Source organism: Periplaneta americana, chromosome 9, assembly GCF_040183065.1.
Source record: "Periplaneta americana isolate PAMFEO1 chromosome 9, P.americana_PAMFEO1_priV1, whole genome shotgun sequence".
Classification (NCBI taxonomy): domain Eukaryota; kingdom Metazoa; phylum Arthropoda; class Insecta; order Blattodea; family Blattidae; genus Periplaneta; species Periplaneta americana.
In genome coordinates, this window is record NC_091125.1 from 94,641,464 (window position 1) to 94,658,359 (window position 16,896).

Consider the following 16,896-nt stretch of genomic DNA (forward strand, 5'->3'; position numbering starts at 1 on the left):
GAGAATGCTGGGTTTGCAGTGAAAGACCTGCCCTTGGGCAGAACACTATGTATGTATGTATGTATGTATGTATGTATGTATGTATGTATGTATGTATGTATGTATGTATGTATGTAAATGAATCTTTTACCGTACTGATGTTTACTTTTTTCAATCTCGCATTTCTTGAGCAACCAGCATATTTTGTTGTATGATAGCGATTACTGAAAGAAATATAGGCTACAGAATAGAAGGCGTGAGAAATTAGGTACTTCTTTAGTTTGGCTCTAAATAATCTTATGATTTGAGTTTGAATTTTTATATCTATAGGGAGGCTAGGTATTAAAAATTTTTACTGTCATATTTATAACACACTTCTTTTTGATAGCATGATAGACTTATCGATGGAATATGAAAGTAATTTTTTTGCCGCGTATTTATGCTATGAACTCTTGAATTAGTTACAAAGTTTTCACGATTACATACGAGGAAGTTTATTAATGAAAAAATATACTGAAAAGTAATGGGTATAGATGTAGTTTTTTAAAAATGGTCCTACACGATTCCCTATATTTGGCACCTACTATTGTTCTAAATTACTCTTTTTTTATAGTAAGAATATATTGTTACTATCTGTAAAATTTCCCCAGAATATTATTCGAAAACTCATTACCGAATGGAAGTATGCAACGTATATTGTTTTTAAAGTATTGATGTTTACTATCTCTTGCATAGATCTAATAGCAAAACATGCTGAATTTAATTTAGGAATAATTTCTTTAATCTGATACTTCCAATTTAACACATCGATTTGTAAGCTAAGAAATTTGGTTGTTGTTGTTTCTATTAGGGACCTGTTGTTAATTATTTATTGAGCTTGAAATTTGCAAGGTTGAATTTTGGCAACATGAGAACGTAAAGTCATTAATCTCTTGCAGGAGAAAAATTATTGCATGTCAAAGAGATCTTTGTAATAAACAATGACAAAAATGCATGTCCACATCCTCCATTACTTCGTTCTCAATTTTTGACACTCTCGATAAAAGAAGTTACAATGATAAAAATTGTAGAGCTCTCAGGTAGAAATGGAAATGTGCAGGCTAAAAAATCTCACTAGCATACAATCTTCTATGAACACTGACGCACATATAAGAGACGTACAGATTTAAAATGAAAATCAATTATGCCAAAACAAGTCGAGAAGAGCCAATGTCTCTATTGTCATGTGCTTGGCATTCGAAAGCTAACAATCAACCAAAACATTTGAAATTATGTTTCTAAAATATATAAATAGAAAGTATTTTTAGAGAAAGAGTGAAGAGTAAATATATCAGTAAACAAATAAACACGAAGTAAATGTTAAAACAATACATTTATCTTCGTAGTGTATCCAGCTATTTGCTGACAATATGTGTTCCACTAAGTTTCACTATGAATTTCCTCTTCTTACAAATGATGGGTAAAAAGCACGATGCTTGTTGTATATTTCAGCAGCCACATTCCAAAGATGAGGTGTATTCAATATGTATAGGAGAGAATTGTCCAAGGTTACAGGAATTGCAGATTAGTTTTAAAACAGTACATAAGACCAATGAAAATATATCTCATACCAGTATAGAGAATGCTAACTTACATGTACATGCTTACTGGGGGGTGAGACACTGAACATCCAGAAGTAAATGAGGACACTTCGAAAATTAAAAAAAATTCATGACAAACTGATGACGAAGATTTACTTTATCAACAAAATCTTTAAATTAATTTCTGTACCATTACAATATGTTCTTATTGTGTATAATTGGAAAATAAAATATTACCACACAAAAGCCAAAAATAAACACAGTTTTACAGTAATTAATTATTAAAGACTGTAATGTTATACATGAATGAAAATTGTTCTGGCAAATAAAGACTTATTTAATTTTATTATTTTGGAGTCAGTGAAATTACTGTACAGTACTTAAAGTGTAAGCAAAAAATGAAAGTTTTCTAATACTGTAATATTAAAATTTGGTATTATTACCTTTCTAAGTTGGTAAGGACTATAATATTTTCCGACAATTTCTTGCAGTGCTTCAGTAGCACCGTTCTGCAGCTGATTAACACAGACTTTATCACCCTAAAACATATAAAAAATCAGTGTTCGTGTATCAATATTTAAAAATTAACATTGCAAACTGATCACAATATATTTTGTCAGGATAAAATATTGTTTTTGCACGATCGTGTTTTTTTGTTGTATTTACAGCTATTGGTTTTTTCCCCCTCGCTGTTATTTATACTCACTTCAACATCTTTGGTCATATCGCAAGTTAATCTTTTGGGTGAAACCCGAAGGCCTGTGTACTATTGTTGAGTACTGGTTCTGTTGTTGTGATCTAGATGGCGACTGTATATTATGTATTACTGAATTGTTATGAATATGATTTCGGTGATGAATGAGGCCGGTGATATTCAGGGAAGATGTGGCCCGAATTTCCTGGAATTTGCCTTACGGTTGAGGGAAAACCCTGAAAAAACTCAACCAGGAAATTCAACCCGACCGGGAATCGAACCCGGGCCCTCTGCATAAGAGACCAGCATGCTGACCCCTACACCACAGAGGTGGTCAGCTATTGTTGTTAGTCTTTGAAAGTTAGAAACTTGTTGCTAGGGAAACCATTCTTCATGAATAAAACTATAGTGAAATAGACCCATTACAGTGCATTTATTGTTACTTAGTTACCATTACAGTATAGTTTTGCGGAGGCTTTGGATAATATTGCTCTAAATTTTCAATGCAAAATATATTATATTTGTAATTTTAAAAATATGAGCGTGCAAAAAATGTTGTATACAGGTTCGTGAAGTGCATTACAAAATCTTGGAAATTGAAAAACTCGCTCTGTTCATTTTTCAAACTTTTCCTCGATTTTGTAAAAAGCACTTCTCAACCTTGTATCGTAATATACTGTCACAGAACATGTAGTATTGTTACCACTCCTCAAAGTTGGATGGATTTGTCGTATTTTATTCTTAGTTAGCACTTTGCATTACATATACACTGATGTGTCGACTGTCAAATATGATGACATAGATGAAAAAGGAAATCATAAGCACTCAACATACAGTCCTGATATGGTTCCAGTTACAGTCTTCTTCCTGCCCTGAAAGATTGTCTGTCTTTCAATATCACTTGCTACTTAAACCATGTCATAGTTTATTCACGTTAAATTTAGAAATATGTTCTATTATTTCAGGTACGTACTAGAAGTTCTGGATGCAATTATATTCTGAGACTTCCAAGAGAATTTTTGAAAATGTAGTGATACTGTATAGCTTTCCGACTTGCTATAACATCTGTGACGATCAAGAACATCGTTGTTCATCACGAAAAATATGAACCTCTGAAGTCGCATGTTTTAAAAACAACTTCTTTTTCCTGGTTTACTGAATGTAGCACATGCCAGAACAAGCATGGGCAGTTTCGAATTTCCACCAATTTCAAAGTGGGCCGAAACTTAGCAATGAACATGTATTGTATTTTCATGTTGTTACACTTTCACGACAAGTCTAATTTAAAGCAAAATTGATTTAGAACGTATAAAAGGAGTTTCGTATCCCCTTAAGTTTAAAATACGATCGTATAAGTGTAAAAATCAACATGGAATGTATAGGAATTTTGCCAGAACCTCACAAAACAAATACGAATATCAGTAAGTATGAAAAATGCATAAGTGCAAAGCATATAAAAGAAGTTTTACTATGTGCGGTTCTTAGATGAGGTACGAATTTTTTTTTACAGAGGATGCTCAGCCTTCCTCTGCCTACGTACCTTATATGGAGTTTCAAGCCTATACCTATTTTTCTAAGGGAATAATACCCCATCAGTAAACTCATCACAATCTTCAACTCAGTTCTTTACAGGGAGTATCGAGTTAATAATTAACTAACTGTTATATATCTTTACCTTGATTATAAATTCTACAATCATCACAGCTGCGGTGATGTTGAAAACAACGCCTTCACCTTTATATGGTTTCAACTCCCAAGTCTGATATGGCAGATTGGCATAGCGGAATGCAGCAAGACCCACAGGTCCAAACCTCCCTGTTCGGAATGTAAGCACCTATAAAAAAAAAGTCGTGTTAAGAATATTTTTCATTAACCTTGTTTAAACAGTAATACATGCATTTCTAGTCGATTCCATTGCATATAAAACTCTCATAGCAAGAATTGCAGACGCAAAGGAACCGGAATAAGGGAGAAAAATCAAAAGCTATTATTAAAATTTACGAAACATCACATAAGAACAATGTCAGATACCGGTACTAAATAGAGCACCAGCAGAAATAGTGGTAGAGCAGTCTGTTTCGTTTGGAAAGACATAAACTAAATTGCTGTAAAATTATATCAGGGGTGATATAAAAGTTATTTCAGTTTCAATATGATGTTAAAACACATGAATTTTGTATCATTCTTTCATGAACGAAAGAAATGATTACCTCCTAACAATGACTGAGTATATAAAATGTCGTTTACTGCAAGACAACGAGCTAAATGTAGGTTGTGTTTTACAGAATTTTAAAGTGTAACATCAGTTCAACGTCATTTTTGCTGTGATTATGGTTAATGGAGAACTCCGAATTACAAGTTGATGATGTTATGGTACCGGTATTACATGTTTAAAGAAAGTAGGTATGTTAACTGCCACATATTGATGCCTTGGTGGACGTAGGCATGTTCAAACTGAAGCTGTTACCAGCGCTGGTATGACAGCAAGTCCCAAGAAGAGTCTTAGACAACTGTATTCAGAAATAGCTATGCAGAGCAACCCACGGATATTGATTATCTTAAAGCAAAACTTCTGTAAAAATTACCCTAGATGTAAGATCACACATAGAAGAAAACTAGCCTCAAATTGTGAATTGTGTTGTGTACACGATGTGAGCACTTTGAGGTTTAATATAGTCAAAATCCCATCCTTTTGGAATGTATTTACAGATTACTGAAAAATAAATGGTAGCCCAGTTATTCTCATGTTACAGCATTTTCATTTTATGTCTCCCATATTCATTACTCTGTATGACATTTCAGTTTCATTAAAGATATATCGATTGTTCAATTTATCACAAAATTAAGTAATTCATTGTAATAAATTTTCAATTGATATTTTTGTTACTTCTTTAAGGAACTAGTGTATGTTTAGGCCTATATTTTATCCTACCTACTAGTATATGACTTGTGCCTAGCTCCATTCAGTGGTGATATTCGGCCAGTTCGCACAGGTTCGGATGAACCAGACTGGTTCAGACGAATGGTTGTTAAATTATTTCTAGGTTCGGCGAACTTTTCAGTTTATAATATTTGCAATTACCATGGACATATATGTTTAACATAGGTACACATGAGAGAACTGGTTTTTAAACTTTCGAATATCACCACTGGCTCCATTAGACTAAGTCCATGGGTATTATTAGATCTGCTATTGATCATCTGATAATGTGGATACATCGTAGTCACAGTACGACTTTGACCAACTTTTTCATATAATGGGTAATAATGTATGGGAAATTGTGGAATAATGGTAAAAGAAATAGAAGTACCGGTAACTCGAGAAAAGGTATCCAGTACCGTCTTCGTTTTCATAATAAAATTTCATTTGGATATTCTGGAATTTGAACTTGTGTTTCTGGCAAGGAAAGCCAACGATATAGCTGTTCAGCTAATGATGCACTAGTAGAAATAGTAGTAGGAAATGTATTAGTAATGACAGCAATAATAATAGGGCGCATTAAGCCTACCTGTTTATCTTCATTGAATTTCAAGTCGTGAAAGTCTTCTGTTGACCAGAAACCTAAATTCTTATCCCATCCAGCCACAATTGGTGGTTCAAACCATAAGACATTTCCAGGTAACCTACAACGAATACCATCATGTTTATTTATCTCTCTGTTTCTACAGTGATGATGTTGATGATGACGACAATGATATAAAATTTCATTATGATAATATACTCGAAAATATGAGATTCATATACTTATTTGTCAGAACTGTTGTTTCCTTCGAGTCCTGAAAGTTTGAACTACACTATTCTCATGAGATTCATGAACAAGAATGTCTGCTTAGTGCTTCCACTCACTTGATATTCACATACACGAGTTTCTGCAGTTCAGGATCTGGCGCAGGTTCCTTGCTCTCTTCCTCGACTTCCTCTTTCTGTGGTGGTACTACCTTACTGAGCATGGCCAATTGCGAAGACATTCTACATGCAAATCATGGAGAAGGAAGGAACTCATGCTCAATAACTGAATGAATATGGGAAGAAAAGTACCGGTACTTCAAAACAAAATATATATATTGAATATTGGTATGGAACAATATGAATATTACCGGTACTATGATTATTAAAATTTATACAAATATATTTTAAAACAGATTTTGAAAGTAAATGGGTTCCATATCAATGGCACATACTCTTTCATTACACATTTTACACAGTAATAAAATTTGTATTTCATGTAAAATTGTATCATATTAATTGCCTCAGACCACCTTCTTACAGAACTTTTTCTTTGAAAATGTATAAACATACCGTACCATAATTAATTACACAGTTGGAATACAGAGAATACGGAAAATTTTGCTTGAACTATTTTACTCTTACTACATTATACTACCAAAAGTATGTTGATGATTCACTACTTGACTTTACCATGTTAACATTTCAGTATCTTCATAATATATTTAATAAGAACTTAACACGATATTATACCTCTGATTGAGGTTCTGGCTGATATGTACATCTATTATCACACAGTATATCTCACTTGACGATATGTATCAGAGGAAGAACAATTGTTTGTATGCATCTGAAGTCTGATTAATGTAATATTGGCGATGTATGCAATGGAGGAAGAAAGGAAATGACCACCCTACCCCATTATCTCCTGGCTTAGTTGCCTCATAAGTGGTGCCTTATTGTGTCATTTATGAGGTTCGAACAGTTAACTAAACAACAACAACACGATATTAAATATGCATTTAGTTTTTGTTTTAGTATATACAAAATTAATATAATCACTATCGCAACAAATTGAACTGTGAACATTAAGTTATTGGATTTAAAATTCAGCTCTCCTGGTTTATGATAAACTCTCTTATGACTTAGTTATAATATGAGAGAAATAATTGCAGTTGGTAGTTTCTTTCTATGGATAATAATCCAAAAAATAATTTTACTGACGGAATTATAGATGGTAACTATTGAAAGAATTAATTAAGTCAGTTTATAAGTTTCACTCATGATGTGAATGTTACTTACATTTATAGTAACTTATATATGGTACCAGTTTATTAATGGATTTATTTTCATATTGAGTGAAAAAATTGAGAGCTAGCAATCTGCTAACTAGTAGTTTCCTAACAATGAAATAGATGAAAATGATCTTCATAATTTAATTTCTGTTCCTCACGTTTACAAACAAGGGCTGGATGTGAGGGACGTAGTCTATCATTTTCGACTCGGAGAAAATCCAACAGGCAATCAGCTCAAGCGGGAATCGAACCAATGTCCGAACACAACTCTGGAACAGAAGGTAAATTAACGACTGTCCAAGCTATGTCAGTGACTCTCAGCTGGTTGAGTATTATGGTGATGGAAGATGGGAGAAATTCAACATTCCATTAGCATTAGAAATCAACTAATCAACCAACCAACCAACCAACCATACTCTAGTAGCAACTACACTTCAGTTCTGATGTCTCTGTTCCTTGTAAGCAGGGAAGAGAGTGGATTGGTGGAACGAGGAAGGACAGTGGGGGAGGTAGTACCAGGTACACATGCAGAATACAACTACTCATGCAAAACATCTCTTACCTTAATCACATTCAACAAAAGAGGTGCCTGTCGCCATGCTATCACTAATCGTTCATATCAATTATTATTCTGTCCAATATTCTTTTGAGAAGATTAACTCCGTACGTAGATGAAATTATTGGGGATCATCAGTGCGGTTTTCGGCGTAATAGATCGACTATTGATCAGATTTTTTGTATTCGACAGATAATGGAGAAAAAATGGGAGTATAAGGGTACAGTACATCAGTTATTCATAGATTTCAAAAAGGCATATGACTCGGTTAAGAGGAAAGTATTATATGATATTCTTATTGAATTTGGTATTCCCAAGAAACTAGTTCGATTAATTAAAATGTGTCTCAGTGAAACATACAGCAGAGTCCGTATAGGTCAGTTTCTATCTGATGCTTTTCCAATTCACTGCGGGATAAAGCAGGGAGATGCACTATCACCTTTACTTTTTAACTTCGCTCTAGAATATGCCATTAGGAAAGTTCAGGATAACAGGCAGGGTTTGGAATTGAACGGGTTACATCAGCTTCTTGTCTATGCAGATGACGTGAATATGTTAGGAGAAAATACACAAACGATTAGGGAAAACACGGAAATTTTACTTGAAGCAAGTAAAGCGATCGGTTTGGAAGTAAATCCCGAAAATACAAAGTATATGATTATGTCTCGTGACCAGAATATTGTACGAAATGGAAATATAAAAATTGGAGATTTATCCTTCGAAGAGGTGGAAAAATTCAAATATCTTGGAGCAACAGTAACAAATATAAATGACACTCGGGAGGAAATTAAATGCAGAATAAATATGGGAAATGCGTGTTGTTATTCGGTTGAGAAGCTCTTATCATCCAGTCTGCTGTCCAAAAACCTGAAAGTTAGAATTTATAAAAAAGTTCTATTACCGGTTCTTCTGTATGGTTGTGAAACTTGGACTCTCACTCTGAGAGAGGAACATAGGTTAAGGGTGTTTGAGAATAAGGTTCTTAGGAAAATATTTGGGGCTAAGCGGGATGAAGTTACAGGAGAATGGAGAAAGTTACACAACACAGAACTTCACGCATTGTATTCTTCACCTAACATAATTAGGAACTTAAAATCCAGATGTTTGAGATGGGCAGGGCATGTAGCACGTATGGGCGAATCCAGAAATGCATATAGAGTGTTAGTTGGGAGACCAGAGGGAAAAATACCTTTAGGGAGGCCGAGACGTAGATGGGAGGATAATATTAAAATGGATTTGAGGGAGGCGGGGTGTGATGATAGAGACTGGATTAATCTTGCACAGGATAGGGACCAATGGCGGGCTTATGTGAGGGCAGCAATGAACCTTCGGGTTCCTTAAAAGCCATTTGTAAGTAAGTAAGTATCAATTATTATTCTATTGCATCCGGAACTATACTATCTCTTGTACAAGTTTTTGTATATGATTATAGAATTCATCTCAGTCTACCCTAGTAACTTGATCAATGGCCTAGTTTGTTGCTTTCAGTTTGAAACGTCAAAGCAAAAATATATTCTTTTCCGTGGAAAAAGAATTCTTTGAGGAATAATGAAAACCATTGGTTTGAAGTGGAGAAAGTCTCAACCCATATGAAAAACACTAAGTATTGATTGGGACAGCATATATTGTTGACTGAAGGGGAAGGTATTTAGTGCAAATGAAGACGTTTCGCGAACATTATTATTAATAATATTATCATCTTCAGGCATACAGGTTGTAGTTCCAGAAGGACTGTTATGGTCCACAAAAGTTTATTATTACCGGTATTATTGTTGTTGTTGTTGCTGCTGCTGCTGTTGTTGTTGTTGTTGTTGTTCCGTGGAGGAATAATGAAACTCTTTCAGTCACTTTATCTAGCGGAATTAAGTGTTTAATCTTTTTCTCTACATCATATTGTTCGATAACGGAAGTAATAAATTTTCTGTCTTCACTATGAATTTGTCCTATTGGTCTGCTATTTTGCGCTAAATAACCTAAGACTTGATACAACATCGTTAGAAACCAACTTAAAATAATAAAATAACATTAGTTACTGAAACGTATGTTTGCTGAACAGTTACATGTTTACTCAAGCTAACCTTTCCTCTTCACACAGGTTACATCTCTGCTCCTTATCTTTCATTGTCCCTTTTCCCCTGGCCACATGGTAGGCCTCTCACTCAGGTCCAGAAACATCGGAACTGAACAATAATTCTTCCAACACTCTGTGCTAATCTGTCATTAATATATTTACTGATAATATTATAAGTACTGGTAGTGTTTTTTTACATAAATTGTATCAAAACGTCTTCTATCACAGCTTAGTATATTACCGGTATCTACTAATTTATTGCATTTGGAAATGATTTTTGACATCAAACACACAGGTTTCTTAAAAAATGCTATAAGCTGTAATGATCTATCTAAAATTGTTCACAGCACTTCATTAAGACGTATGGCCTAATGAGAAAGTATGTGCAATTTACACTGCACTTTTTATTTTGTATTAATTATCTCAATTAAAAAAATTAAATTAAAGAAAGTCGTCAAAGTTGAATTAGCCTATATTACAATACCAGTACTATATTTTACATATTTTGATTAATGAATTCTGAAAATACTGTACTTTTCTTTTTCATTATTGTAAGAGACAATCTTTGGGCCAACTTCGAACATGTCTCTTGCGCCCATTTTTCGCATAAAAACACTCATATTGAATTTTAGGCACTGAAGTAATTTTGCACACGAACGTACATTTATACATAATATGTAACATACATGAATAATAATCATCGTACAAGGGCTGTTTGCATATTTTTCCGAATAACAGCGTAAAGATGCATATTTTGATTGCGGGAAAGAAATAAAATGATATGAACAGAAGGAAAAATAGTATCGACTATGCAGTGATATAAAGGAAGCAGATCTGTCAAGTCTGTGGAGGGCACATGCTTGTCACAGCAAGCTTCTGGCATACTTACACCATGTGAAGTCTTGTGCCCCGATATCTATTTCTTCTTGTATACTTTTCAATGAATAGTAATCTGTATAGCTCTATTGATGAATTGTTTATGCTTGTCATTTGAAATAATCTGCATGATATGTATTATCAATTTCTGTATATCTCAACTGATTGAATTGTTTATGCCTTTAAGTTGAATTAACTTACTTGCTATGTATTATATTTTATAGCTCAACTGATGAATAATCGTTTGGGTTTGTAAATTTAATAATCTGATTGGCTATGTACCAGTACTGTATATTTTTAGTAGCGCCATCGATGTAGTTCAGACGGCAGACTCGCTGGCCTGCTGATCTGGATCTATGCTTGGGCTTGGGTTGGATTCCCTGTTTGGTCTGATTGATTGGTTTCTTCCGAGGTTTTCCCCAGCCATGGGACTGATGCTGGATGGTCTATGGCGAGTCCTCGGCCTCACTTACTTCACCCCCGTTTAGTCTGATTACCTGGTTGGGTTTTTTCCGAGGTTTTAGCTAACTGTAAGGCAAATGCCAGGTAATCTTTTGGCGAATCCTCGGTCTCACCTCAACTCACTACATATCGCCAAAAAATTGTAAAAAAAAAATTGTAGAAAATTGCAAAATTGTAAAAATTGTAAAAAAATGTAAAAATTGTAAAAAAATTTGTAAAATTGTAATTCTAATCTTGTAAAATTTTGACTTGTTCCACATCTTTAAGCTTCATTGTTAATGTAAAATCTATGGAATATAATAAATGAAATGAAAATGAAAAATTTGCATCTTTCGCCTTCTTTCCTTTCTTCTCCTTTGGTTCTTCATACTTCACTTTGAAAGGTAGATACTATGTGTGTGTGTGTGTGTGTGTGTGTGTGTGTGTGTGTGTGGGGGGGGGGGGGGGGAGAAGACAGAGAGAGACGTATACAGCATAATTTATTATGCACATGCAGGGATGGACTGAACAGGATTTAATACACTATAATCACTGATCAGTGCCAACTTTCTTGAATTAAACGATTTTTCCATATTCCAACAGGATTCTTTCTAGCTGTATCTTTTGTCAGACCATTAGCCAGTGGCAGTTCCTCGGGGGAGGGAAGGGAGGAACGTCCTCCTCACATTTTTCTTTTTTTGAAAGTAAATACCAAATGAAATATATGCCTTGAAATTCGAGGAAGATTCGATAATTTTTAAGTTCACAGCTATAAGAAAACCTCGGTTGATCGAGTTTTAAACCACGCGCACTCATGTGCTGCTAGAAAACTGTGAGAAGGATGCGAGATTGTTTGTGTTGAGGAAAGTCAATCCATTTCTCCTTTACTGCAGTTAACACACATAGACAACAGCGCACTAGCGACCAGAGAAAGAAGCAGAGTTTTAAAGGAAATAAATGAACGGATAGGGAGGAGATCCTCTTCTGATTCAGCGCATGGGCGGGAAATAGAAACCGACTGGTCTTGCAGCAAGCTCGCTACCGCTGCCATCTAACGATGCTGCATTCAACCAGACTATAACACGACATCTAGGAGGAGACACAATAAAAACAGTTTTAACGCAAAGCTATGAATGACACCATATAAACTTTTTTTAAAATTATAAATCAAAATATATTATTCATTCCACTTTATATAAGCTATATTCATGGTTTGAAACTTTCGAGGATATCTGAAAGTTGAAGTTGGAGTTATATAAAATAGAGAAGAAGTAGTTCTAGGTTAATATCGCAGATCTTTTTGGCCTCTGAAATTCACTTCCATTCATTGTCTACTAGACAGAACAACAGCCAAGTTGTCAGTTTTGTATAAATATATTTGAAATTAAAAATACTCCAAACTACATTATTTTTAACATAAAAAAATTAATCGGCCAAGGGCAGCTTTGAACAATAATGGTAGTATGACTTTACAAGAACTGATATTTTTCAAAAGCATGTGATACTGAACTTGTAAAATGTACATGTGGCAACACAGACCACGTGGGTGGATGCAGTGTTCTCGCTATCCTAACAGATTATTTCCCATTCCCATTTCCGTAAAACGGTTCCAGTTACGTGTTAATCTCTTCCAATACCTGTGATGCTGTAGTGTGCGCAAAAAATGCTGTGAGGTTGTTGTAATTGTTAATTTGTGCAATAATCCAACAATGAATGGAAGTGAAAACATATTATATTTTGGACAATTTAGGAAACTCAGGTTACAAAAACAGATTATTGCTATACAAAAGGGAAGGCCAACCCTAACACTACCTGGTCTTACATGTATGCATGTAGGCTAATTTGTGGCTTGTTTCTCTCAAGAAGGTGTCATTTTGCGCTGTTAACTTCTTTCCTCCTCTTAAGAAATATGCAGGAGCCGCCAGTGCCATTAGCTGTCTCATTATTTTCCATGCTCTTGCAACAAACTACCCAGATAAATGCCACCTCATTCCTCATGCTAAGTTATGAGTACAGTAATAATTAATAAATTATAACAAACAATTTTACATATAATATAAGTTGTGTAAAACATAGAATAGAGAATATTGTACGAAATGGAAATATAAAAATTGGAAATTTATCCTTTGAAGAGGTGGAAAAATTCAAATACTGGAAGCAACAGTAACAAATATAAATTGATACTCGGGAGGAAATTAAACACAGAAGAAATATGGGAAATGCCTGTTATAATTCGGTTGAAAAGCTTTTATCATCCAGTCTGTTGTCAAAAAATCTGAAAGTTAGAATTTATAAAACAGTTATATTACCAGTTGTTCTTTATGGTTGTGAAACTTGGACTCTCACCTTGAGAGAGGAACATAGGTTAAGGGTATTTGAGAATAAGGTGCTTAGGAAAATATTTGGGACTAGGAGGGATGAAGTTACAGGAGAATGGAGAAAGTTACATAATACAGAACTGCACGCATTGTATTCTTCACCTGACATAATTAGGAACATAAAATCCAGACGTTTGAGATGGGCAGGGTATGTAGCACATATGGGTGAATCCAGAAATGCATATAGAGTGTTAGTTAGGAGGCCGGAGGGAAAAAGACCTTTGGGGATGCCGAGACGTAGATGGGAAGATAATATAAAAATGGATTTGAGGGAGGTGGGATATGATGATAGAGACTGGATTAATCTTGCTCAGGATAGGGACCAATGCCAGGCTTATTTGAGGGCGGCAATGAATCTCCGGGTTCCTTAAAAGCCAATAAGTAAGTAAATGTAAAACATAGACAAGCAACAGAGAGAGAGAGAGAGAGAGAGAGAGAAGAATTACAAAATAAATAATACAAAGGTAGAGGACTATTAAAAAAAAGAGAGAAGAAAATGTAAAAAAGGTCATCGAACACAAGAGAATCAACTGTCCAAAGACAGATCTGAACCTCACAAATGATACCAACAAGGTACCACTTATGAGGCAACTAGGCCAGGAGATAATGGGGTAGTGTAGCCAGTTCCTTTCCCTGCTGATTAGCTACATATTACACTAGTCACACTTCAGATGCATACAAACAATTGTTCTTTCTCTGACACATATCGTCAAGTTAGATACACTGCTCGATATAATCAGTAAAAACCTCAATCAGAGGCTCCCAAATATGACAGTAGTTAAAAAAACACAGAGAGGAAAAAGGGTTAAGACACCCAGCAGAACGATGTTCAGGAACGTTCAAAATCATTTTGAATCAATTTTAAGATAAAATGTATCGGTAAATCATTTTAAAGATAATTTAACTTTTTTTTAAATTTTAGAACAATTAACACAGCGCGTCAGTATTAACGACAAATTGTGCTCTTAGAAGTTCTTTAAAAACACAATACAAAAAGCCTCCATTAAAAAGAGCAACGTTATTTTAAAAAGACTTACAAAATAAAACTCATATAGAAATTAATTAAGATGAAAACAAATAATATTCAATACTGCATAACAAAACAATAATTTCAAATATTTAATGTAATTTACGTTAAGTTTATTAGGCCTACTACTACCATTACCACAATCAAACAATGCCATCACCACCAATAATAATAATAATAATAATAATAATAATAATAATAATAATAATAATAATAATAATAATAATAATAATAATAATAACAATAATAATAACAATAACAATAGTAGTAGTAGTAGTAGTAGTAGTAGTAGTAGTAGTAGTAGTAATAAAAGGTACTTGGATCCCGAATATATATATATATATATATATATATATATATATATATATATATATATATATATATTTGTTTGTTTAATTGATTATTTTATGACGCTTTATCAACTGCTATGGTGAGAAGGTGATAATGACAGTGAAATGAGTCTGGTGTTCAGCGCCGAAAGTCACCTGCATTTGATCTTAATATGTTAAGAGAAAACCCCGGATAAAACCTCAACCAGGTAACTTGTTCCATACAAGATTTGAACCTTGCCCTGCTCGTTTCACGGTCATGGTAACTGTTACTCCACAGTGGTGGACGAAATATATTTCAGCTGATCTAAATCTTGAAGAGAAGAACAAAACATTGTATTACATGATCAAGAAACAAACAGCATATGTCACAAGATACTCACTTGAAGTTTACTTGGTCCAATTTCTGCTCATGCAGCATACCTCGAAGTATATTCACTCAATGCTGACTTACATAAGTTTGTCCAGCTCCACTTCATGCAACATACCTCGCAAAATGCTCAATCAAAGCTGACTCGTGCAAGTTTCTCCAGATCTGCCTCGCCTCATGCAACATATCTCACAGTGCATTCACTCAATGCTGACTTCCTCCAGCTTTTCCAACTCCTGCTTCGTAATACTCACTCGACACTGATTTGCGCCAGCTTCTCCAACTCTTGCTCCTGTTTCTTGAGCTCTGCCTCAATCTCCTCTGGCAGTCTGCGTTGCCCTGGCTCAGGAGGAGGTGGTGGCACATATTTCTCGTGAAACTCCACTGGCAGTAGCTCGGTTGGCCTCTCAACTGATGCAACAATGTGAATGAAATTACAGATGTGTACATTTCAATAACATAAATACTAATTTAAATCAGGGTAAGCTAAATGCACAGGATAAACGTAAGTTAATGTGTATTGATACGTGTTATTTAAATTAAGGAATTACACTTTAATTTGTTTAGAATATAAATTACATTATATGACGAAAAATTAAGAAATTAGAGATAATTAATTTACATATACATTAGATCAGTGCTTTTCTTCTGGGGAAAAAGGTGATGTAACTCTGTGTAGAATATATTAAAGCAGACGGGGAGATGATTACTGTCCAGTACAAAGAATTTTGTCCTTTTCAACTCTTTTTTGTCAAACTTTAAGACTTTAAAGGCCTAAGCAGAGGTCAAAGAAAAATTATGTTAAAAACATAATTATTAACACATTTCTCCATTCCATGATTTCGGTACATTCGCCAGAAAAAAGCACTGCATTAAATAAATATAGATTAAATGGAAGGATGGGACAATATAACTAGTTAGGTATCAAATGCTCTAATGTGTGACAACTCATTTACCATCCTTCACGCATATGAAGTGAGTTTACGTTAGTTGTGCGCACATTTTGAGCTTATTAATCAGTAATCGAGCCCACTATGGCTCAGCTGTTTGCCGTGCGCAGTCAATTCTGAGCGAGCTGACGAGAAAGAAAGCATATTGCTAAATCTACTCCCTTCTTATAGAAATGCTGTAAGTGTTGTCTTTCGGATTGTGTACGCTGCTGATGTCTGCAGATAAAGTCATTTCTCTAAACAGTAGGTACCGGTACTGGTATTTGTTATCCAAGAACCCTAGACTAATGCATGAATAATAATAATAATAATAATAATAATAATAATAATAATAATAATAATAATATTTATTTGTTAGAAACCAGTATACAAGACCTGGATATGACATCATCAGATTAGATAATATATGCACGCACACATATACTCACACATGCACAAACAAATAAATATAGACAACTAAACAAATAATTATAGACAAATAAACATACATAGGCAAATAAACAAACACAGGAGTTCATCTCCCTCCACTGTAAAGAAGTTTGGCAAAATGTGATTTGTTTGTAGGATTGAGTTTCTTGAATTTGAACAGCTCTTCGGGAATCCAATTTCTTGTGTTCCAATGA

General features: G+C 34.4%; 1 protein-coding gene across 1 annotated transcript in view; it reads right to left on the reverse strand.

The window, feature by feature from the left end:
- Positions 1–16,896, reverse strand: part of LOC138706271 (dynein axonemal intermediate chain 7 homolog) — a 90,968-nt gene that overhangs the window by 9,648 nt on the left and 64,424 nt on the right. The window contains exons 11-15 of the mRNA XM_069835365.1: positions 15,578–15,734; positions 6,101–6,223; positions 5,763–5,877; positions 3,929–4,087; positions 2,003–2,098 (exon numbers count right to left, since the gene is read on the reverse strand). Coding sequence (XP_069691466.1) covers positions 2,003–2,098; positions 3,929–4,087; positions 5,763–5,877; positions 6,101–6,223; positions 15,578–15,734 — 650 coding nt within the window. The remainder of the gene's footprint in view (positions 1–2,002; positions 2,099–3,928; positions 4,088–5,762; positions 5,878–6,100; positions 6,224–15,577; positions 15,735–16,896) is intronic.